Below are 25,766 nucleotides of genomic sequence, written 5' to 3'. Positions count from 1 at the left end.
AATCACATGATTGAACAATAGAAACTAAGAAGCCAACAAAGAGGAGGACAAAATGTTAAAAATTTTGTCATTTTGAGTGCTTCCTTTGACTGATATATTTTGTTGAAGGTAGAAATGAAGTACTTGCAGCAAAATATGGAGTTGAAAATCAAATTTAAAACAATAAATACAAGGAAGAAAGGATTGTGAGAGCCAACCTGCATCACAAGAGGACCATCTTCTGCCAACAGATACCAACATCTGCGAAAGAAGAAAAATCATGACATATATTATTGCCTTCAGAAGCATATTTTTTAAGTGAAGCAACTTCAACAAAATCATATTAGTTTGCTGAATTCTTTTGCACCTTCTACATCAAAGAGATCTCATTGGATTCTCTCCAGTAAGAGCATATTTGTCTTTTTGATCCACCTCATTGGGATGTCTATCTGTTAGATTAACATCACATGTTCATATAGTTTTTTATTTTGGATCTTGCATTGAGGACATTCATCCTCTCTTTGATGACAATTCCTATAGAGTTGCATCTCTCACTTTAAATGTAATGAGAGAACATTTTGAACCCCTTATTCCTTCTGTCTTATTAGGCTCCCACCTTGATATATTTTGCAATTGTTTATGACCCGATCTTACTCTGTAACTATTGACGCTTTCTGCATGAGTAGTTGATTTGCATTTGTTCAGATCTCTCAACTTTATTGAGAGTCATTCATACATGGATTTTTTATACGTTGTTGGTGTAGGTATTTAGTTATTTTCTTTTACCTAGTTTAGCTTGCTGAGGCTTAATAATAGTGAGTGAAACTGTCTTCTTATATATTGAGAATTACGCTTAGTGGATGATGTGTCCACATTCACTCTCCTTTGCATTTATTTAAAATGCATTGACTTAGCTATGTATTTTCATGTGATGATCCAGGCATCTAGTTTCATATGTATCCCATTCTGCGTATTTACTCTCTTGATTATTGGCGATAACATTATTCTACCTATATCCTTTGATCTTGAATATTGCTGTGGCTATTACCATGGCGTGAACTTGTAGTTAATTTTTTTCTTATTTTGCAAAATCCAACATGAAGATGTTCAATTGGACAATTGGGAGATCTGATTGTGAATTGGTTTGATTTAAGTTTGATAGATATAGATGAGTATGTGTATAGAAATTAGTTATTGAGTTTAATGTGATTTGAAATAGATGGGAACTAACATGGTGGTTTGGTGTTTGGGTTTTGCAGCAAACATTCGAGAGTGGGAGGATGTCATCACCCACACTTTGGCCCAGATAGTACTATCTTTTCCTGATCGAGACATAGCAAATGGTGATAGGCCAATGGAAATAGCGAGCCAGTTTGTTCACATTTTTGATCTTATGTTGAGACGACATATGGAGCACACATATGGTACCATGGTAGAGAGGGATCAACTTTATGAGAGAGTATCAAAGGCAGTGGTTGTGAGAGATGAGGCCCTAATTGAGAGAGACCAAACTCAGTCAGATCGTAATAGTTTGCACATTTAACATGATGAGGCTCGAGAGAGAGAGAGACAAATGCAAATAGAGGTCCAACAACTATGTGCTAAGATAGATGCACTCAAAGTAGAGCGAGATTGTGTGCGAGGAGAGCTTGAGGCACTTCAACAGAGACAAATGCAAACAGAGGTCCAGCAATTATGTGCTAAGATAGATGCACTCAAAGTAGAGCGAGATTGTGTGCGAGGAGAGCTTGAGGCACTTCAACAGAGGATGGATGCATTGACAATGGAGAACGCTAGCTTGAGAGAGGCATTAGGGCGAGCAGAGGGGCGCCTAGAGGGGTTCATTTTAGCGCAAAGGAGCATGTGATGTAGTTGGACCCACCCAATTTTGAAGTCATGACTAACAACCTTATTGTAGCCTCCAAATCCTAGACCACGTATAAATTTTGACCTCATATTTTGTCATAGTTGTAAGATATGGGGTATTGTAGTTGTATATACATAATTGATTATTGCAAGGACATTCGATTCAATGATTTGATTTGAGTTTGTGCTTAAATGACGACGTGTTTTTAGTATGATGATGATATAGATATAAATAGATGGGATGTTATGATGATAATTTCGTTTATATATGTGATTGTTTAAGAAATAAATAGAAATGAAGGAATATGATAAGGTGTAGAAAGGGTAACACTTTTAACATTACAAAAACAAAAAATATTACGAGTTTATGACATACATAAACAAATAGACATAATAAGAATTGACATGTAAAGGGTCAATTAAACATACGTATTAGGAAGAATGGAACACAACACCATCACAAACAAAAACAATATTAGTTTATAACATACATAATAAACAAATAGACAACAAACATAAGAATTGACATGCAAAGGGTCAATTAAACACAGGTATTAAGAAGAATGGAAGATTGAATATATATAGGGGGAGGCAACATGAGGTGTGCCAAAATGGAACAAAAAGGAAGGAGCATAGAGAGGTGTGCACCAGCTATGCAGCCCCTTTAAACCGCACTGCATAGCCTATGCCCCCCTATGTCTTATTTCTATGCATCTGGAAGGAGGGTGAGGCCCTTTAAATTTTTGTTTTTTTTAATATATTTTATATAATTTTTTTAAAACGTTACTTAATAAATTTTGATTATATTTTTAGTAATTTTTTAATATATTTTATTTAAATTATATATTTTTATTTTTTAATATATTCTATTTTTAATGAAAAAATTCATATAAAAAGATTATCATTGACTAATGAAAATTAGCTTGAACCTCCAAATGAATAAATATTATTGATAGTAAATTGATCTATAAGATTAAGCTTATGTCTAGTACGTATATAGGAAAAAAATTAGGAAAAAAGTTAAAGGGACTCTTTACAAAAGAAATGTTATTTGAAAAGGATGAAATGATTTAAGTCATAGATTTATTTTTTTTAAAGTATGAATACAATTAGCATTGTTAGTGTAACCCTTGTTAATTTTTAATAATATTAATAAAATAGTGAAATATCTATAGATAAAACAATAAATAATTGTTAAACTAGAATACTATAATCTTTTTGCAAGTTATAAAGAATTTAGTATTGTCTTTTAAAATATGAATATAATTAAGATTGTTAGTGTAATGCTTATTAGTTTTTAATAATATTAATAAAATGGATATGAAGCATTAAGTAAGAGGTGAAATATCTATAGAGAAAACAATAAATATTTGTTAAACTAGAATAATATAATTTTTTGCGAGTTATAAAGAGTTTAGTATAGATTGAAGGAAACATTAGAGCATGTCTAGAAGTTTAGAAACCTAAAGATTTTATAGAGAACCCATTTTACCCTAACTGTAAGAAAAAAATGATGGATTAAAATATAATTTAGGATTAGGGTTAAAATATTTTATCTCTAATCTTAATTATATTTCTATCATAATCTTAATTGATATTATTATTTTTTGATCGGTAATTTTGTGGTATATTGATTCCAAAAAAGAGATACAATCATTCGAGGCCATACCAGATTTAAACATCGGGCCAAAAACTAACAATCATAACCTACTATGGGGAGCATTCAAAGCTAAAAACAAGGAAATAAGACACCAGTACTGTGCATCTCTGCACTAAAATATTACAGTCATCCATAAAATATAGTTTTTTTTAAAAACCAGTAGTAGGAGTAAAGCAAAACAAATTTATAGACATGTTGCCACTCATTTGGTATCACTCTGGTTTGTCTACTTCTCCTCCTCATCCGCAATATCTGCCAGTGCTTTTCCTTTTGCTGCTTCGGTCTTCATTTTCGGGATGCAATCTAAACTCCCAAAATCAGGGTCTCCTTCAAGACTTGCTAAAAATTGGACCTCCCGCCCTTCCTCAAATCGGTCTCGCAATTCTCTCCCAACCTCTAGACGCACCACCAGCTTGAGGGCTTTCAACGCGTCATCTATTTTGATTAGTTTGACGTAGAGCTTCATGGCTTCCCAGCCTATGCGAGCTCGCTCACGACATTGCTCCTTTATTCGATTTTCTGGCCCTCGAACAAAAGGTAATATCTCCTCCTCAACATCTCCCTCCCGAATGCGGATTCCTGTCTGAGGGACAACCCACTCCAAAATGGAGTCAAGGTTGATTAGATAGTCCTCGTCAATCAACTTTTTCATCATGAGCTTTATTTTCTCCACCTCTGGTTCAAATTCGCATGCCCAAGCCATAATCAAGGAGTAAACCTCCATATTCGTCTTGTACCGGAAGTGAATGTGCGACAACTCCTCCCCCAACATTAGATGCGCTGCACTCCACAGTTTCTTTTCTTTGTATTTGAAGAGTCCTTGCATTCTTTTATCCGACACCGTCCCCAGAAAAGGAACCAATTTTTTCTCGGTTCTCAGAGTAAAATTTGCCTCCATTGAACCTGCACAAAACTGTTATCTCCAAACACTACAATGCAAATGACATAAAAACTCTCATTAAGCAGATTATTTGATAATACTTCGCTCACAAACCAAAATAGTAATTCCTCCGTCGTCGTTTGCGACGGGTCATAAATGCATAATCAATGATATAAAAGGAATGAGATTTCGCCGCAGATTTGCTGCCTTCCGCCATAATCTTGAACTGATACTCTGCACTCGGTAGCTGCCTCATTAATTGCAGTGCCTTTGAGAGGGCGTATTTGTCATTATGAGCTGCCTTGTGTGCATATTGATTATTTCATGCTTCTAGGACTGCATTAAATCCACTTCCACACTCTGCCATCTCCCTTCCACCACTTGGCCATTTGGCTTGTCATGGCACATCCGATGTTGGAGAGAAAGTCTGCCACTGCATTGGCACCTCGCCTGATGTGGGAGACCCGAAACTCCTCAAAGAGGTTGAGTTTTTCTCGAATGATCTCCACCTAATGGGATAATTTCCATGATGGGGTATTGCCCTTAGCAATTGCGTTGATGATCACTTGGGAATCTCCTTCCAGGTGCAACTTTGGGATTTTCATGTTTATAGCCAATTCAGTTGCCATAAGTGCCGCCTGTACCTCTGCTTCATTATTTGTTCCATCTTGCAGTCGTCGTGCACCCTTGAAAATGATGACCCCTTTATCATTTCTCGCAACTACTCCCACTCTTGAGGTTCCCAGGTTTCCCCTAGATGCCCCATCAAAGTTTATTTTTATCCATTCCTTGCTTGGCGGTTCCCATTTAACCTCCTCTTTTTCTAAAGGGGGATTAACCCGCTGGTGCAGGAGCACCAAGTGAACCAAGTGTACCTCTTGGTTCCAATGACCTATATGGGGTCAAATATGAACATTTTTAATTATATATGGCTTCTTTTGTTAAATAAGGTCTAACGAGATCAATAGCATTGTAATAAGGTCATTTGACCATTCATGTAACCAAGTTGTCTAGTTGGTCCTAAGAAGGTCTCGATTTGGAAAATACTTTGCAAAATGGTTAAAATTGATGTAATAATGTACAATTTGGTTCTAAAGGTCCTTTCATGTCTATTTGGACCTATTTGTGTCATTAAAATATCATAGGTTGGGTGTAGGAGTTAAAATTGGCAAAATTGCTTACATTGTCAAAAATGCTTAAAGCAATTTTTGCATTATAAGAGAAATTAGGAGTTTGTTTGTTAAAACAATTACAAAAGGTGGTTGTAACTGATGAGGAGGCTTATAAAACCTATAAAAAGGCCTATCCTCGTTCATTCATGTTTGTTGTTGATATATGTGAAGAAAAATCAATAAAAATTAAGAAATTCCTGCACTAAATTCTGGAAATCACCATATTACAGTCTGTTCATGCTTTTGGTTCGCCATTAAAACTCATTGATCGACCTTTCTAACTGATTTGGAATTGAAGGGGAATGAATCTAGTTTCTTGTGCCTTTTGTTTCATTTGATTTGACCAAGTATTGAAGGAGAAATCATAATTTTTGTGAAACCCTGTCAAAACCCTTCCTAGGGTTAACAGTGTCCTCAAATAATGTAAATCTTTGTTTGTAATTGTTGGAAATCCACCAAAACTGGTGGGAACTTGTAAAATATCATGTATTTTCATATTTTGGTGTTTTCAGGGGTTCAAGAATGATTTTGGCACGTGCTACTTGAATGTAAGGGACTGATTTCTGAGTCACAGTCTGAAACATAATGGTTTTCATGGGGTTTGAGTGGTGTGAATGCATCAATGAATCTTGGAGGGTCTAGTGAAGGGAGAGGGAAGTTTTTTAAGGTTACCATTACATGCTACAAAGGTTTTCAAGTTGTGTTTATACACCTACCAATCAAACCTTGTGACTGTCCACTAGACCACATGACTGCTCCAGTTTGATGGCACTTTGTAATCGCTGCACTTTACATGTTAAGGAGTGAAATTTATATTGAATGGTGTTGTGAGGGAAGATAATGATGAGTATGAGTCCTCTTGGCATGAAACAAGTGTTGGATAAGTTAAGGAGTAAACCAAACCTTGTTGGTATATGACTGTCCTAACCATCACAATGTCTGTCATAAAACAAAAGTACAGTCACGGTGCAGATGGTATAACTTTTATTTTAACCGTTGGATCTTTCTAATTTTTTTATATGTTGTCCCTAAACAAGTTTTCTAAGTTCTCACCAAAGGGATCTTCCTAAAATTGTCTGGTGTGCAAGTTATGAGTGACTGAGTTCAGTTCTATCATAGTTGGCAGCGAGTTCATGTTTTGTATCAAATTTGTTGTATAAGTTGGTCCAAGTCTAAAGAAGTATTAGGGAGCATTAAATGAGTTGTGTTGGGAGTTTCTTCATGTTTATTATGTCATTAATCCTTCTTGTAATGTATATGGTGCATATGGGTTGTGGCTATACATTGCATGCCTTGAATGGGGAAGTTGGGATGGGCTGTCCCTAGTTTGTGAGTTTGTGTGTGGATGTTCCGCATCACCCGCAGGGACCCATTAACGGGTTAATCTTAAATGATATATTTTTTTTTAATAAGTAATTTTAAATGATATTTTAACCCTAATCTTAAATTATATTTTAACCCTTATATTACATGATATTTTAACCATAATTAAACCCCTATATTTTAACTCTAATATGAAATTATATTTCAATCTTAATCTTAAATGATCTATTTTAACCTTAATCTTAAATTATATTTCAATCTTAATCATAGATAATATTTTAACCATAATTAAACCTCTATTTTTAACCCTAGTCTTAATTATATTTCTACCATAATTTTAAATTATATTTTAGCATTAAAATTAGAGTTAAAATATGGGGGTTTAATTTAATATATTTTAACTTTAATGTATTGGTTTATACTTTTTTATAATATATATAATATAGATTCACTTAAAATTTAAACATTATAATTTAATAAATCTATAAAATAAATAATATTATAAGAATAAAAAATTATATATAATTAAATAAAAAAATCAATATATATCCAATAAACTAGTATTCATTTGAAAATAAAAAATATAATATTAATAAAATATATTAAAAAAATAAAAAATATAATATAAATAGAATATATTAAAAATTAATGAATATATAATTTAAATAAAATATATTAAAAATATATATAAATAATATATATTTAAAATCTATAAATAAAATATATTAAAAAATTACTAAAAATATAATCAAAATTTATACAGTAACATTTTTAAAAAATTATATAAAATATATTAAAAAAAATAAAATTTAAAGGGCCTCACCCTCCTTGCAGATGCAGTAGGGGAAATGTTTCCACCATCAGGCTACAAGGAGGGTGAGGCCCTTTCAAAAATTTATTTGAGCTCTCGTCTTTTCTTTCATATGCACGGGGACAGTCAAAACCCGCAGAGAGCACGTGTTGACACCATATACGGAGGCATAGAAATAAGACATAGGGGGACATAGGCTATGTAGTGCGGTTTAAAGGGCTGCATAGTCAATGCCTAGAGAGGTGTGCCCATAGGATTGAGATGTACAAGCCTGTGGGAAAAGAAAATATATCACAATGTGTGCCGCAAGTAGATAATAAGTCTAATGGAATATATGTAGGGAAAGAAGCTCTATGTACATGAAACTTGAATATAAGTATTAAGAAGTGAATTTGAGAACATGCAAAATGATCATACACAAAATTGTTGAAGGTGAGAAGTTTAAAAGGCTCTTTAAAGTGTTGTTTTCTATCCATAGAAGTGAATAGAACATAACTTTCCTTCGAGTCTATCTTTCACATGTGTATTGCATTAGTTTTCTCTTGTAATGAAAATAGTAATAGAGAGCATGTTGATTATAAGCTCCTACAAGTTGCTTGTAGAAGACTCAAAGGTGTTCCAACACATTCATGCAATGCTCTGAAGCATCTTGAGCTCTAGGTGGTAGCTCATAATACATAATGGCATTAATGAATGTGTGAATAGAGGAGAAGTATACAAATTCCAAGCTTTAGAGTCATAACAATCTCAACATGATAGATTAGAGGAGAAGCACACATGGGATTAAAAATTCTTGTACAATAGGCCTTTAAGGTAGGAGGGTGTTGAGGATGTCAATTTTACTTTGTTGATCAACAATTTTACATAAATAAATTCATTTATTTTGTTGGAATTGTCAACTTGGTCATTGGGTTATAAATAGTAAAGAATAGAGAAGTGATGTTGGGTATGGAAGGTATCAAGAAACTTCTTCACTTAATGGTTCTTGAAAGAAGAGTTGTTACTAGATTTAAAAACAGAATAAAGGTTAAAATGTAAAATTATATTTTCCATTCAAAAATTACACATGACCTTAGCGGTACTAGATTTGAGTGGAACAATTATTTTATATAGAGGTTTTTTACAAACATCTTGCCATTGTAGTGTCCACGTGCACCATTATTTGCCATTTGTAAAGAAATAGTGTTGTTTGCCTTTGTCAAACAACATTCTAGAAGGCCATTCTACTTTTGATAGTACAAGTCATTAGAAAGAAGAATGTATTGAGCAACATTCTTGTGGATGTGGATGTGGATGTGTGTGAATATTTTTAGCATGATTAAGAAAGGTACCTTTGCTAAAATAATCATAATATTAGTGTTTCATTTGCTTGCAAGAATCAGATGACAAGAAATGAAGTTGGAAGAAGAGGATTTGTCATTGATGGTAGAAGAAATACAAATGTGAGTGGAGAATTGAAAGTAGTTAGTGGAATCAGAAATGAACAAAAAAGAACCAACATTAACCATGGTTTTAGCTTGATTATTGTCTTTGTGAGGAAGAACATTAATAGTATAAGAGAAGAAATAGTTTAGAAGAGCTAAACCAAGGTCGCAACAATGAGAAAATTTACCTTAGCTTGATAAGAACCCACAATTTGGTTTACAACCAATTAAGTTGGCATGAATATGAGAGAATCTAATGCTAAGTTAATACTCTTTATTCTATGTGAGTATATGATTTCTTTTTTAAGCATAAAAGAGAGAGTGCGGTCAATTGAATGAGCTACAAAGTATCCAAAATACTACATTATGCCTTGGAGGTTGCAGAGTTGAGAAATGTTATTAGGGGGCATGCTAACATTGACAACATTGTTCTTGGTCTAGACACCTAAATCTATTCATACTTTATCACATTTGATTTTGCCATAGCCTTGCCATTAATTAATTAAATATTTATTATTTATTTAATGAATATAACCTTCACTTTTATCCCCTACTTTAATTAATTAAATTTTTATTTATGTAATTAAGTCTAGCTTCATTCCTCAAATTCTTCAACTAAATCAATTAACTAATTTCTAATTAATTAATTGATTTAGACTAATTATTTCCTACCACCTTTTTCTTTCAAATATATAATTCCAATTTATCCCTCATGTTGAGACATGGACCAGCTAGGACTCGAACCTAGGACCTTCCATACGATGCTAGAGTGCTCTACCATTGAGCTACTGGTCCCTTTGGACCAATCCATCGTCGGTCTGGGTGTGGCTTATTTCCAACACCAACACCCCCCCTTAAGCCACACCTCTCATGTGCTTGGGGCTCCTAGCCTGGACCTGGCTCTGATACCATGTTGAGACATGGACCAGCTAGGACTCGAACCTAGGACCTTCCATACGCTATTGGAGTGCTCTACCATTGAGCTACTGGCCCCTCTTGGACTAGTCCATCGTCGGTCTAGGTGTGGCTTATTTCCAACACCAATACCTCAATCTTTGTTCATTTAATTATAGTCATTGAATTCATTCAAATGGACCACAATCTAAACTTACCACCGTATGACAAGTATCCCTCCCACATTTATCTTCATATGTGAAAGGTTGCAAAAGTCAAACTGACTTTGCATCTCAACCATCCATTTCATACATCTCCAAATCTTGAGCATTCACATAAGGGTATGCCTTAACCAAATCCTAAACCTTATCTCTTACACCTCTTGGAACACTTGTCACATAACAACTTTTAGTCCAAACCATAATCCTCAATTAAACCTAACCATTTATCAACCAATCCATCTATGCATTTTATTTTCCTCTTGAAAATTTTATAAATGAGAGACCTCTTATCTCATTTGAGCAAAACAAATCTAATCTTATGCTATTGTTATACTATCTATTTGTCTATTGAATCATTTTGATCATACCATTATGTCATTGGATTTGTGAGAAACCATATTCAATCTATTAGCACATCAACATCACTTAGGTTTGCATGTATTTGGTTTGAATATGCTAGATTTGATGCATATGTCAACTATCTCATTTGCATGTAATACACTTAATATTAACTTTAATTTCATGGTATGATATAGTAAAGCCAAGGAACTTATTGCTATCTAGATCAAAGACACCTTTTAGGATTTAAATGAATTTGATATGTTTGAAAGTGTCATGCTCAAATTTTGACACTGGCAATTTTAAATGTACATTTTATATGTTTGGAGCATACATGGATATGTCGCATTTCTGTTGTCAGGACACATCACCCTTGTACTTGATTCCCTTCACCCCCTCCCTAGTTCATTGCTACATGACACATCTTGATCACATGTAACTTGTGTTGTTGACCCACTTTTTAAATTCGCAGTGCATGCACATCGTACTCTTAAATATTTGACTACCATGTGTATACATTGCTAATTTTATATGATAGTTATACACTGATTGAAGTTTTATGGAGTTTGCTCCTCATTGAAGTTTTATGGTGCTAACTTTGGAGGGACATAGCTTAATTATTTGCGAGTCTTTTTTAGTTTTTTTATTTTATTTTGGCTACGTTTTTGTTGGTAACATAGTTTAATTTGCTTTTTTTATATATTAAAGATAGTTCAAAAAACTGCAAAATTTATCCACGTTATTTGTCATTGCAGTCCTATCTAGAAGATCAAGTTTGTACTGCCATATCTATAGTTTTTCAAAGTTAATATACAAACAAAGCCTTATCTAGGCATAGAGTTTGAACGACTGATCATTACATATTACATACTATTATAAGATATTGCTAAACATCAAAACTAAAGATAGGAGATATGCATTTTCATCTCAAAGGTTCCCTCTTTCTTTGAATTGGTCCATGCCCCTCCATCCTATTGGGGGTCAATATCTAATATCTCCTCATTAGAGTGCTTCCATTTCAAAAGAATGTCCTGGCATTGAATGGAATCTTGCCTTGGTCACTTGTTCTTCTTGTTAGCTTGGTCTACTTGATGCCCCTTGTCTTTATCCTCTTTTTTCTTAACTTCATTGTATTCTTTGACAAACTCTCTCAGTGCTAAATCACAAGTAGTTTGTTTTCCCCCTTTGTGTAAGCCCATGTGTGGCCATATATTACCTTTGAAATATAAGCATACTTGGATTATGACTAATAATTCTCTATCAAATAAGCTTAATCTACCAATATGGCTTCACATTTGTGAAGAATCAAGCCTGAACCTAAATACTGAGACACACCCACACACGCGCGCGCGCACACACACACACCCCATCCACGCACGTGCACACACGCATACACAACTTCCCCATGTTTTAAGGTTTCAATCGATAATAAGGACTATTCATTGCTTACAAAAACAAATGTGTAATAGATTGGAAACCCTCTTATAGAAAATAGAGGTCATAACTCAATGTAGAACTATAAACATACTTGGATTATGACTAATAATTCTTTGTCAAATAAGCTTAATCTATCAATATGGCTTCACATTTGTGAAGAATTAGGCTTGCACTTGAACAATGAGATGAGATGCACCTAGATACAAGCTTGTAGAGCCTTCTGAAGTAATCCACTCAAAACTACAATCTTCCAATAGAAACTAACATTTATTAATATTCAAACAAAATATGAGTGTGGAAAAAAATTATCAATGAATGACAAGAGCAACACAAAACATACTATGTTTCTTGCAAGAGGAATATAATGAGAAAATTAGTAAGTTCTCCCTTGTGCTTTGTATGAGAAGGTTTCTCGTGTATTACATCCTTGCTTCTTAGAAAATGTAAAGGCTTATTGGTAAATTAGACTGCAATATGTTTCAACATTTGTTGAGAATCAGGCTTACAATAGATAAGAAACCCTATTATAGAAGAAAGGAAAAATCAGTGTCTTATGTCTTGTGTTCTTTATGAAGACTAACATTTTCCTTCTTAGCAAGTGTCAAGACTTATTGGTGAATTAGACTACAATACACTATAAAGTATGCAATCTTCACACTTGTTAACAATCAGACCTGCACTGCGCCACATCTAAACCATGTAAATTGTATTGTATATCGGTGTCCTAGATGCCAATACACTATAAAGTATGCAATCTTCACACTTTTTAATGGCCTTTGGATTAAAAATCACACCATCCATTTTTCAAGTATTTATGGATCAAGTATTCCACAAATATCATAAGTAGTTCATTGCATACATAGATGATATCTTGGTCTTTAGCAAACGTCCAAAAACAAATTTGGAAATTTGAAATTGCTACATAAGTTGTGTTTGGAAAATGACCTAATCTTGAACCCAGACAAGGCTCAGTTTTGCAAAGAAGAAATTGTCTTCCTAGGCACAATATTGTTAAAAGAAGGACAAATGCAAGTGTTGTAGACGCTTAAATTAATTGTTTTAATTAATTTAACCTTACTACATAATTAATTGATTTAATTATGTTATCATTTATTCTTCTCAGAATTAATTAAATTAAATTAAATTAATCCTGTCACTATAGTCCAATAATTGATTTATTAAATAAATTGATTATTCCCAATTCTTCTAAGGTTCCTCAATTAATTTATTCTTCTAAATTACCTTTAGTTAATTAATTCAAATTAATTAACCAAATCATGTGATTCTTGTTGATGTTTGTAGCTATGGTCGGATTCCTTCTATGGCCGACATAACTAATATAATTGTCTGATTGGCCTATCGACCTTAGACAATTATAGGTCCGATTTATATTCATTTGTGTTAAACATAATTAAGGTCTTAATGCATGTCGATTAGCATCTTGCTTTAATAGTAATCGATTGAGGCCGACTTGGATGTCTGCCACCTCTTTGTATTGAGACGTGTTGCTTAGGAGAGGGCTAACTCTTGGAGAAAAGGCATAAGTGGTGCATTTAAAGGAGATCGAATCTCCATTCATATATATATACACTCAATCATATAGCAGATACATATATTGAGAAGAGATGTGCTCGGGGGTGACGATAAGAGCTTATCGTCTATGGTTGGGAAGGCAACAGATCTGACGTTTGTCTGTGGTTAACGAGCACTACCATAAAATCAACCTAGTATCAGAGCCAAGTTCCTTCTATAGAGCCTAATCGCTTGAAGGTAGTTCCTATGTTTTTGAGGGAGTTCAATACACCTCACCGAGGAGAGACAAAGGGAAAACCAAAATTAGAGTAGAAAGAAGAATTTTTGGTCAAGCGAGGAATCATGACGGAAGCACTAGTACTACGCGGCACAATGGAGGGGCACTCAGACTAGGTGACGACCATTGCGACGCCCATCGACAACTCGGACATGATTATGTCTGCCTCGCGTGACCGTACAATCAGCTGTGGAACACTCTGGGTGAGTGCAAGTACACGATCTAGGCCGATCTTTATGTTGCAGGTTGCACACTTGTGGTTGTGTCGATGTGCTTTTGCATTTGGCGGCCCTACTTTCTATGGCCCATATTTTGGTTAACCCAGCTATTTCACAGGCTCATTTTGAGCTATTCAGAGTCTTATTTGATTATTGACATCTCAGTCAGAGGACTTGCTTGGTTCCTTCATTGGCATTTTGATTGGCCCAATTGAAGTTTGGACTTGTGTTAATCACTTGTGGAGTGCTTTCCTTTGGTCGGTTAGATCTGTGGATCCAACGAGATATATTTTGTAGAGATGTGTTGGCGCATATCCCGTGTGATTGATCTGTGTGACTCATCGTCCTTGTGGCGACTGATCTGGTTGAGAGGGGGGGACTTTTTCCTTCTTGGCATTGATTCTTGGAGTTTCCATTAGACCTGCATTTTATAGAGGTGTTTCTTGGCGATTAGCAATGCCATCTCATTGGTATCGTTTTTCATCAAATCGAGTTTCGTTGCTATTGTGACAGATCAAGTGTTTTTTCAGTTTGGTCAATGCGTATTACCGGCCTACGTTCTCCTCAATCAGATCAAGTCGATTCATATTGGCTTATTGTTGAGAGTTTGCAGTGACAAATGTATGTATTGTTGCAGACAACATCATCATTGCTTGTGTCAATTACCTCTTGTTCTACAGTTTAGAACTTGCTTAGTCGACATATGTCATTGTGTGGTCTGCTCTCCATTTGCCTTGGTTCATAGGTGCTCACATTATTTTGGCTTGATCGATCTGTTCTTGACGGTGGTTTCGTTCATCTGATCTACCCAACGAATTTTCCTTAGATTGACATTTTGCCCAATACTCCTCATTATATTTTGCAGCTTGCATTTTTGGGTGATCGATTTCTTTCATCATCACCTGTGGTGGTGTTTGCCATTCGGTTGTTTTGAATCGATTGGTTTTGGCTTTGGGTAAAAGTTTGGTTAGAGGTCTTGTTAGTCTTCTTTTCAGGCACTGTTGAATGGGTGGGTTTTTGTCACAGTTATTTGGTTAATCCATCACTTTGTTGTGGATGGTATTAAAGGCAGTTCTTCAGATGATGCTTAAGCTATGCACAAAGTAGATATTGTGGACAGATGATGAGTGATGATGAGAGGCCTCCCAACCATTAGATCATCACTAGGTGCTTCGGTGTGATCAATCCAAGAGAATGGAAATTCCATTGCTGAGCAAAATTATAAAAGATAAGTACTCTTTATGTTTGAATAATGTTCATGAATTTTCATTAAGTCATGCTACTTCATTGAATAGTGAATCATGTATTGACATTTCCCCTGACTATCATTATCTCTCTTTGAAATGCTTCCAAGACGAATTAGAGATTGCATTCAAGGAAGGAAGATTGCTTGCATTTCTTCGCAGAGGAAGAATCGACATTTAGAGGGAGTCTAACATATCGTCAGAAGTAACCTTGGACAAAGAGGTCAGAAGGTTGAGAGGGAGTTTGACATTTCAGCTTCAGAGGGAGCTTAATATTTCAGCTTCAGAGGGAGCCACACCATCATAAAGATTTGTTACTGAGTTCTTCTCTGTGAGGGAGAAGTTTGAGGTTCAATCCCTTGTTTAATGCATTCTTCTCTGTGAGAGAAGTTTGAGGTGCAAGCCCTTGTTTAATGCATTCTTCTCTGTGAGAGAAGTTTGAGGTGCAAGCCCTTGTTATGCATTCGTCTATGTGAGAGAAGTTTAAGGTATTAGCCCTTGTTGTGCATTCTTCTTTGTGAGAGAAGTTGGAGGTATCAATCCTTGTTGTGCATTCTTCTCTGTGAGAGAAGTTTGAGGTTGTAGCCCTTGTTCCACCCTCTACGAGTAGGTATGGTGGATCCACCCTCTGCGAGTAGGTATGGTGGATGTCATGTGAGAGACTCCATGACTTGGCATTTGTGCTTATTCACCCTCTGGGAGTAGCCATGGTGAACGTCATGTTGAGGTGACAACATCGCGTTGAGTGACTCTGTGATGAAGCACTTGTGTTTACTTACCTTTCCATACATGGGAGTAGCCATGATGGACCCACCCTCTGGGAGTAGCCATGGTGGATGTCACTATGTGACTCAGATATTGAGAAGGATTCCTCCCTAGCTAAGAGGGAGTGTTGATGTTTGTAGCTATGGTCGGATTCCTTCTATGGTCGGCATAGCTAATATAATTGTCTAATTGGCCTATCGGCCTTAAACAATTATAGGTCCAATTTATATTCATTTGTGTTAAGCATAATTAAGGTCTTAATGCATGTCGATTATCATATTGCTTTAATAGTAATTGATTGAGGCCGATTTGGATGTCTGCCACCTCTTTGTATTGAGACGTGTTGCTTAGGAGAGGGCTGACTCTTGGAGAAAAGGCATAAGCGGTGCATTTAAAGGAGATCAAATCTCCATTCATATATATGTATACACTCAATCATATAGAAAATACATATATTGAGAAGAGATGTGCTTGGGGGTGACGATAAGATCTTATCGTCTATGGTTGGGAAGGCAATAGATCTGATGTTTGCCTGTGGTTATCGAGCACTACCATAAAATCAATAATTCCTACAAATCACTTTCCTCTAATCTTCACTTAGCCCAATTAATTCTTCTAGAAGCTCACTTAACATTATTTCCTAATTTTTAATTCCTTCACTCATTCTCTCTCCCCTTGTCAAATCCTCCTAATTTTCTCATTTGTATTCTAATCCCCTATTAATTTTCCTAAACACCCTTTCTAATCAGTTGTTAGTGGCTAATCCTCATGATTAGCCACAAAGTCAACCAATTGCCATAAATGGCTTGTCCCCTCTCAACCTCCAACCTTAAATGCACCAACTTTGGTCATTTCAAGGATTTCAAAATTTCTCATTTTCCCATGCACTCTCATCTTCCCAAGGAATTTTTAATTCCTTTTCCCATTTCCTTTCCTCATGCATCTTATTATTAAAAATGTACTTGAGGGTAGCTTCCCCATGTACATTGTAGAGTGTGGAGACAAGAAATGCCTTTATGGAAAATCTCTTAGTCTCCACACCATGTCCCTTCAATCCATGTCCCCACCTCCCTTCAATCTCCACCCTTGATGTGCTTGCAATCTCAATCGTCCATTAATTCCCCTTCAAATATATAAATTGGATCTCCTCCCCTTCATTTCATATCTCATCTTTATGCAATCTCATGCTGTCATTCTAGCTCTAGAAATCCATCCTTGTGCATCACCCCTATCCAAATCCGTAGTCATCCATATCCCTCATCCATTTGCAAGCATTCATCCATCAATCCATCCAATTTGTTGTGGATTGGAGAGCAACCCACATTCAATCAAGGAGCACATCAAAATCAAGTGGAGACAGGGGCACATTCCACTTCATCCATTGCTCAATCCGAAGGAGAAGGTAAAGGTAACAAGGTATCATGGTTTATTTTGTGTTTTGAATGATTTGTTTTGATTTCTAACCACTCTATCTCCTTGTCACTTATAACCCTCTTCAAGTGAAACAACACATCTTGAGATGAATAGATTTTTTTTTGAATTGTTTATTCATGATAAACCTTTCCTTGCCAGGTCTAACTTGCAGAATGTTCAAGGATTTCTCAAAGTAAAAACTAAGCACAAGGCAAAAAGGATTTGTCTTCTTAGATGGGCAGAATTTCTCGCTACCTTTGGTTTCAAAGTAGAACATCTCAAAGGATCAAATAATTTATTCGCAGACTTCCTGTCAAGAGAATTCAACAAAATTAATATGATTAGATCTAGGACTATTGTTGTTGACAATAAGATTGAGCATAACAATGTTCAAAAGGTTTATGAGGATGATCAAATAAGATACCTATCCTGCAAAATATTTATCCAAGAAAGAGGACTAATGACCTTCAGACCCTCAGGTCTTAGAAATTTTGATCATTTCTATAGCAATCTAGAACATGCTACATTAATTGGATGCACCCATTGCAATAATAAAGGATGGTATCAAGTGCCTAATGAAGTTTGGATGTAAACAACTTCAATTCACTGTACTATAGATTATATGACCCTCTTGGATCAAAATGGAAAGCTCTGGCTAAGCACCAAGTTCAGAGAACCACATCAAGTAATGGAAACTTTACCACACCTACACTACCATGGACAATTGTTCAGAATTCAATTTTCTTCAGAATCAAACACTAAATGGACTAGACAACTGATAGACCATTAGGGACCACAAGGTATTTTTCTTGCCATAACCTTATACAAAAGAATACCTAAAATTACCCGGGAACAAACCCCAACTTGGACACAAAGTATTCATCAATTATATCCACAATGGAATGAATAAATTGACACTTGGTACCTACAACAATGAATCTTTTGAAAGACTTTATTGGTTTGATATTCATAATCATACTCCCATAGATCTAGCTCTGCCATCAACATACATTGTTTCTATGTCAAATACAAATGATTCTCATGACAATTATGATGAGAATCATGACTATAGTGATTGACAACTTTTTAGACTAGTGATCGGTACTGTTGGCCATTGGGGTGAATGGGGTGATTAAAGCAGTGAGGAAGAAATGATAGATGAAATATTTTTGTAAATTTTGTTCAAATTCTATTTTTGTGTAGATTCGAAGTAGTTTGATGTATGCTTTAGACTGTTCTACTTTGTATATGCATGTAAAGGGTAGTGTATACTAGATAGATGTAGGTTGGGTTGTGGGTGACAAAATACTTGGCTATGGACTCCATTAATGGAGCAGTTTTGATTCTATTTTTTGATGGTGGATAGATGATACTATGGAGACTACAATTTTGTTTTAAAAATTAATAAAATATATATTGTTACCAACCAAAAAAAAAGTTATTGTTTAGCGACGGGTTAAAAAATTATATAAGTATCTTATAAACCATTTATTATATAATTGATAGTGACTATAGGTCAATACAAACAATGAATACATTTATAAATTTGGAAACAAAAATCTATACACTAGCATGGCTTTTGGTTTGTCCCTTGCAAGTATACGATCAATAAATTAGAGGATACACACGTAATTTTTTAACTTGCCACTGAGTAATAACCAATATCCCTATGGATATTTTATACTATAATATACAAGAAACCTCATTATGAGGAACATAGGACATAACTTACTAATTTTGCCAGATAGTATTGTTCATTTCATGGGCTCTGTTTGTATAAAATGGAACATATATTGAAGAACATATCCATTTCTTTAACAATAGTAGTCTTTTTCAAAATCCAAGTAATTCTTTAGAGTGTGTCTAATGTGCAATTTAGATTCCCAAGGTTGTTATTGAAACTAGATTACCCAGCCATAAAAATGCTAAATAGTCTGTAAGAAGAATACATTGCATGAAAAGGTCGTAACTGTTGAAATGTGGCGACTGATCAGAAAAGTACTGTACACTTAGCACGTATCCTCGTCGGGGTCCGAGGCCGGGCAGGGGTTCGGGGGCAGGAGCCCCCGAGAAAATTTTTTTTGGGGTATTTTTTGTTGATGAAAACCGACATTGTAATAAAACCCTAAAAAGGCTGACTTTGATTGTTGCCCTAAAAACACATGTTATAAGTGGTTGGGATGCTTAAGGCATTGTAAGGTTGATGTACTATTTTTGCTGGATAATAAGAAAGATTGGACGATTGTGTATGGTGGACGTAACCCATTCTAGGTGAACCACGTTAAATCTCTGTGTTATCTGTGTCTTGTTTTATTTTTTTATCTTTTGTATTTAAATCTGCATATAATTGTTAGTTCATATTTGCTTCGGATCTGCTTAAAACCCTAACAATTGGTATCAGAGCGAGGTATTCTGTAAATTGGCAGGACTCTCATATTTGAGTGGGAGCAATGGAGGATTCCAAATTCAAGGTCGAAAAGTTTAATGGCCAGAATTATCAATTATGGAAAATGCAGATGGAATATTACTTGTATCAAAAGGATTTGTGGCGGCCATTGGAAGGAAAGGCAAAGAAACCGACCACAATGTCAGATGAAAAGTGGGACATTTTAGATAGAAAGGCACTGGGATCCACTCGATTGTGCCTTGCGCCGTCTGTAGCATTCAATATAACAGAAGCAAAAACGACTATAGATTTGATGGCAACATTGGCTAAGTTGTATGAGAAACCCTCGGGTTCGAATAAGGTATTTCTTATGAAGCGTTTGTTTAATTTGAAAATGAGTGAGGGAGGATCTGTAGCGGAGCACTTAAATGAATTTAATACTGTAGACACCTAAAATTGTCCAGTCTAATTAAATAAATATTTTATTTATTTAATTATCTAAGCCTAATTCTTCTATTAATTAAATAAATCTTTATTTATTTAATTAATTCATTTGTCCTCTTCTAGCCTTATTTCTCATTTAAATAAATACATTTATTTATTTAAATTATCCTTTTCCTAAATTAAATAAATATTTTATTTATTTAATTATCCCATTTCTTCTATTAATTAAATAAATTTTTATTTATTTAATTAATTCATTATCTTTTTCTACACATGACACATGTCATTCATCTCTTAATTCCTACACTACCTACCCCTTTCACTATTTTACTATTTCTTCTACCTACCCTCTAATCTTAGCCGACCTCCTTTTTACACCTCTCAATCTTATCCCTCCATTTTATATTGTGTCTTCTATTTAAGGAGATGCTTTCTTCATTATCAAACCCTAATCAAGCATTCTAATGACTTAATGCCCTAATGATCCTAATGAGCTAACAACTTGATCAATTGGCTACACTACGATCCTACTTGCAACCACATTCCGTTCTTTGTTGAGCTCTTGTGCACATAAAAATCTGAGAGCAAATATATCAAGCAAGATCAATGGAGATAGGAAGAATGGAGATCAAAACCCTATTGGACATGTGGTGGTATAATCTTTGTGATTTCATTTGATTTGCATTGTCTTAGGTAATCTTCATATGTTATGGTGGATCTTTGTTGATTGTTAGGCTAGGGTTTGGTGGTTGAATTCATTTAGCCTTTCAATATTGTTATTATTGTATCCATTTTCACCATACACATTTTGGCACGCCCGGTGGGACTCTTGTCCTTTTGCATTTAACCTTTTTGTTGCAGATTTTGCGTTTTTGAAGTTGCAGATCGGACATTTTTCGACGACATTTTAGGTTTTTCCGCGTCTACGAACTTTCGGATCGCGTCTCTGATTTTCAGGAGCATCTGCGGATACTGGAGTCGCGTCTGTGTTTTTGACAAGTTTTATTTTGCAGGTCTCAGACAGGAACGTCTGTGTTTTATAAGCGCGTCTGTGGTATTTCTGCTCGCGTCTGTGTCGGAGAGGGGCGTCTGTGATTTTTGGCCGCGTCTGTAAGTCACAGAACAGCGTCTGTGTCATATAAACGCGTCTGTGTCGTGGTTAACAACGTCTGTGTTTTTATTGTTTCGGAATTTTCAAATTTTTTTTGATTCAATTTTCAGATTTCGTGCGTAGGGTTTCAGATCTAGTTTATTTTTGGACTAACCCTTTCAAATCTAGCTAACTAAGTTTGTGCAGCTTGTTTTGGAAGCAAAAATGTTTTGGTTGAAGGCCCCTCTTTCACATAGTCTTTTGGGTTTCTAAAATTTACCTAACTTGTGTGCTTGTAGGAAGGGGTGATCATTTGAAACAACCCAAACTACTAACAAATTTTGTTGCAGGTCCTTGGCTAGGGTTTTGAAATTTTGTTGTGTGCCTTGTTTTTATAGACTAGAAAACACTTCCATTGGTGCACTAAAATTGAATCATTGTCTTTTGTGTCTTGAGCAATAGGCTCTTTTTGTTTAATCTTTAGAGGTTCTGTCTTCACGTGTGGTCATTAGGACTACTAGTGAGAAGAGAACGACCCAAGTGGTAGCGAGGAAAACCCACCTCATCCAAACCACTATAATCAAATGTATTCATGGTGAAAACTATGAATAACGTGTGCTGATTAGTTCATACCAACACTATGTCTCCCTATAAACCCGTTTGATCAAATTTATTTGATCATTTGTAGGGCGTAACCCCTACCGGCTGGGAGCCTTCTGTATTTACAGAGCTGAAAGTGCCGCATGTATGGCCACATGAGCGGATGCCCTTACTAGCACCTTTTTGTTTTAGAAGCCCAAATCCTTCTAGTTGTTGGGGCAGGAGGTCGGACCTCTAGTAGCGGCCCACACACATACGGTTCTTAGTAGAGATACAAAGTTCGCCATGGGGAGTTTTCATGGGGACTGATGCTTGGCTGACCCGAGAAGTGAGTGCCGAGGGTGGAGCCAGTGAGGTCAAGCATCTAAGTATCCGCTCTGAATAGCGTAGCCTCGGGGGTAAAACCCTATGTGGGATCAACAACTATTGTCTTGGCCAGCCATAAAAATTGTGCTTGTCTTATGTTAAACATTCAAAACATTCAAGACCAAACAACAAAACATTGTGTCTTTTGTGTCTTCAAGTGTATGCAAAACATTTTACATCAAACAACACACTTTTGGAGTCTAAACACTTGCAAACATTGAGTCCTCATCAACATTGTGTCCTCTTGTCACGAAAAACAGTCACACAGTCGGATTTGGTCACAACAAAACAACTTCACAGATTGGAAAAATTGCACGAAGTTTACAGAAACGCGTCTGTGTTTGTTTTAACCGCGTCTGAGTCATCTAAGCGCGTCTGTGAAGGGCATAATAGCGTCTGTGTGTCTAGCAGCGTCTGTGTCGAACAGAGACACGTCTGTGTCTGGGAATCGCGTCTGTGAAGTATACAGAAGCGTCTGTGTCCAGGATTGAAAATTTTTACAGTCCGACAAACAAGAGAAATCAGTTTCGGAATACTTGAGCTTCCTAGGTTGTTTCTTCAGGTTTCATCTAGCATTCAACCTGTCTCTGGGTCTCATACAGTCCATCATTGCTTCACATCTCATTTTACATTCATACTTGTCTAAACTTGGGTCAAAAGGTCACTTGCTTGTCCTCATCATACTTTGTCAACATACTACATACAACTACATTTTGCTAAGTGGTCCCTCATCAAGGTTTCTTACCTTTGGGTCTCATTTGGTCTTACTTAGAGTCAAGGTCAGCTTACCTCATCAAGAGAAACAATCATCTCTTTGGAAGTCACACCTACTCTACTACTTACATACTTGGTCTTACACTTTGGACATTTGCAAGTACACCTCAGATTCATTTACACCCCATACAACTCTTGGTCTTCCATACTCTTTCCATTTTTCATCTAGTCTCTCACATCTTGGTCAAACACCTAGTTCATGGTTGAAACCCGTCTTCAAAAATCTAGGAGAAAAGCTAAAGAAGCTCAAGAGTCCGCCAACATGAGTTCTTATGAGTATGACAACGATTTATTTTTCAATCCTGAGCACACTACATTACCTGACATGGATGTTTATAGACACATTCCAAATTTGGAAAACGCAGACACTACAAACAACAATGCTACACACAATGACAATGTGGACAACTTTTCAATACAATCAGCAGATGTAGAAGAATCCATAATGAATCCTCATTTCAATAGATTGGTTGAAGAGATAATGAAGAGGGATAGACAATACTTCTTACACATGATAGCACAAAGTGGAGCTAAAATACCTCATGAATTTGACATGTCTCAACTTATGGAAAACCGACCCTCGCAACAAACTCACTCCAACATGGATCAAAGGAGACCCAATAGTGGAGGAAATAGAGGACCGCATATGGTACCTGAATCACCATCAGCTTTGCTTCAAAAACCAGAAATCCCACATACACACGGTCAAACATATGATACTTACCTTCGAAGACCATTATGGAAGTCTTATGCAGATAGATATGCTCAATCACATGCTCAAGCTATGGATCAATCAAAACAAGTGGACATTCAAAGGCATGCTCAAAATTTGGACACAAGGAAACCTCATGTCAAATTTGGGGGCAACAATAGAACATGACGTGCCTATAGAATATGGTATATATGCACAAAATAGATATGGGGTTCCTCAACATGAAGCTATACCAAGTGCTCCCTATATGCCGCATCAATATAAACCTCCTCCATATGAACATGTCTATGATCAATATCATCCATACATGCAACAAGCTCCTCCTCAAATTGGTGTCTCAAACATGGGGTATGCTACAAGAAATCGATCGCCACCTAAGAATAATTTGGAGCAACAAATCAGAGATTTACAAAAGAAAATGGAGGACATGAGTACACCAAAACCAACATACACTCTGAGAGACATATGTCCTTATCCATTTGATAAGAGCATTCCAATGCCTCCATTCCCTGCACACTTTGTGACGCCAAAATTTGACAAGTATAGAGGAAAAGGAGACCCCAAGGCACACATACGACAATTTTTCACAGCTTGCATAGAGGTAGCGGCAGAAGAAACATATTTGATGAGGTTGTTCCCGCAAAGCTTAGGCGATCAAGCTATGGAATGGTTCTCTCAATTACCTCCTGGTATTAAGTCATGGGGTGACTTAGCAGAGGCATTTATTCAGCATTTCTCCTACAATATTGAGACAGATATCTCAGTCACTACTTTGTGCAATACTAAGCAAAAGGAGGGAGAATCTTTTGCTTCATTTTTACAAAGATGGAGAAATCTAGCTAGCAGATGCTCTTGCAAAATTCCACAGAAACAAATGGTAGAAATGTTCACTCAAAATGTTAACAAGGATATTGGCTATGATCTAAGGAAAGCTTGTTTGTCCACCTTCAAGGATGTTATTGAAAAGGGTTTAGCAATAGAAAAGGTCTTAATTGAACAAGGAGTCATTAAAATATTCAAGAAAAACAAAGATGACTTTAAAGGAAAAGACAAGCCAAGATTTTGGAATAAAAACAAGAACACAGTCAATGATGGTGTTGTTGATGCCAATACAGTGAGACCCAAATTCATCTTTTCGGGATCAAGTTCTACAAACAATCAAGTGAATACTCAAACAACTTCTAGATCACGAAGGAAGTACACCCCATTGGGAGAACCACTTGAATCAGTCTTCAAAAAGCTAGTGGCAAACAAAGTGATCACAGTTCCAGATTTTCCTCCATATGAACCAAAGGTCAAACCAAATTGGTGGAATGATGATGAGTATTGTGAGTTTCATAAGAGCAAGGGTCATAAGACAGGAAATTACCATCGATTGAAGAACATTGTGCAAGATCTCATTGATAGAGGTGACATTGAGATTGAGGGACACTCATCCAATCAAGAACATGAGATGTTTAAGGAACCATTCCCAAAGCATGACAAGGGAAAAGCCAAAGTCACAGATGATCAAGCCAACTATACTAGAGCACCTTACAACTATGATTCAACTATCAATCACATCTCAATGGACAATCATATCTCTACTATTACCATCAAGAACAAAAATCCTGAGAATCCTCCTCAGAGACCCAAGATTGTCCTAAGAGGTGTTGGATCTTCTTCCGAACATACCTCTGAATGTCATGTTACAACTCGTTGAGGTAAAATTACTTTGCCAGGTGCTTCCACTAAAAATACCGCTTCTTCATCAACCAAACCTGAGTATGACCTTGTAGAACAGTTAGGGAAGACACCTGCGCTCATCTCCATCCTTGAGCTCTTACGCATATCCCCCGCTCATAAAGCTATTCTTGACAAAATCTTGAGAGATACTGCCGTTCTTACTGATCTGAACGTGGACCAGTTTCAAGCCATGGTGGGATACCTTTCCATTCC

General features: G+C 35.9%; 1 protein-coding gene across 1 annotated transcript in view; it reads left to right on the top strand.

The window, feature by feature from the left end:
• The window catches only part of LOC131050037 (uncharacterized), a 33,823-nt gene extending 31,808 nt beyond the window's left edge, over positions 1-2,015 (top strand). The window contains exon 6 of the mRNA XM_059218727.1: positions 1,239-2,015. Within this exon, the coding sequence (XP_059074710.1) occupies positions 1,239-1,522 (284 nt within the window). The 3' untranslated portion in view covers positions 1,523-2,015. The remainder of the gene's footprint in view (positions 1-1,238) is intronic.
• The last annotated feature ends 23,751 nt before the right edge of the window (positions 2,016-25,766 follow it).

This window comes from Cryptomeria japonica, chromosome 4, assembly GCF_030272615.1.
Source record: "Cryptomeria japonica chromosome 4, Sugi_1.0, whole genome shotgun sequence".
NCBI lineage: Eukaryota > Viridiplantae > Streptophyta > Pinopsida > Cupressales > Cupressaceae > Cryptomeria > Cryptomeria japonica.
Note: the sequence above shows the minus strand (reverse complement) of the source record. Positions and strands in the feature narration are given on the sequence as shown.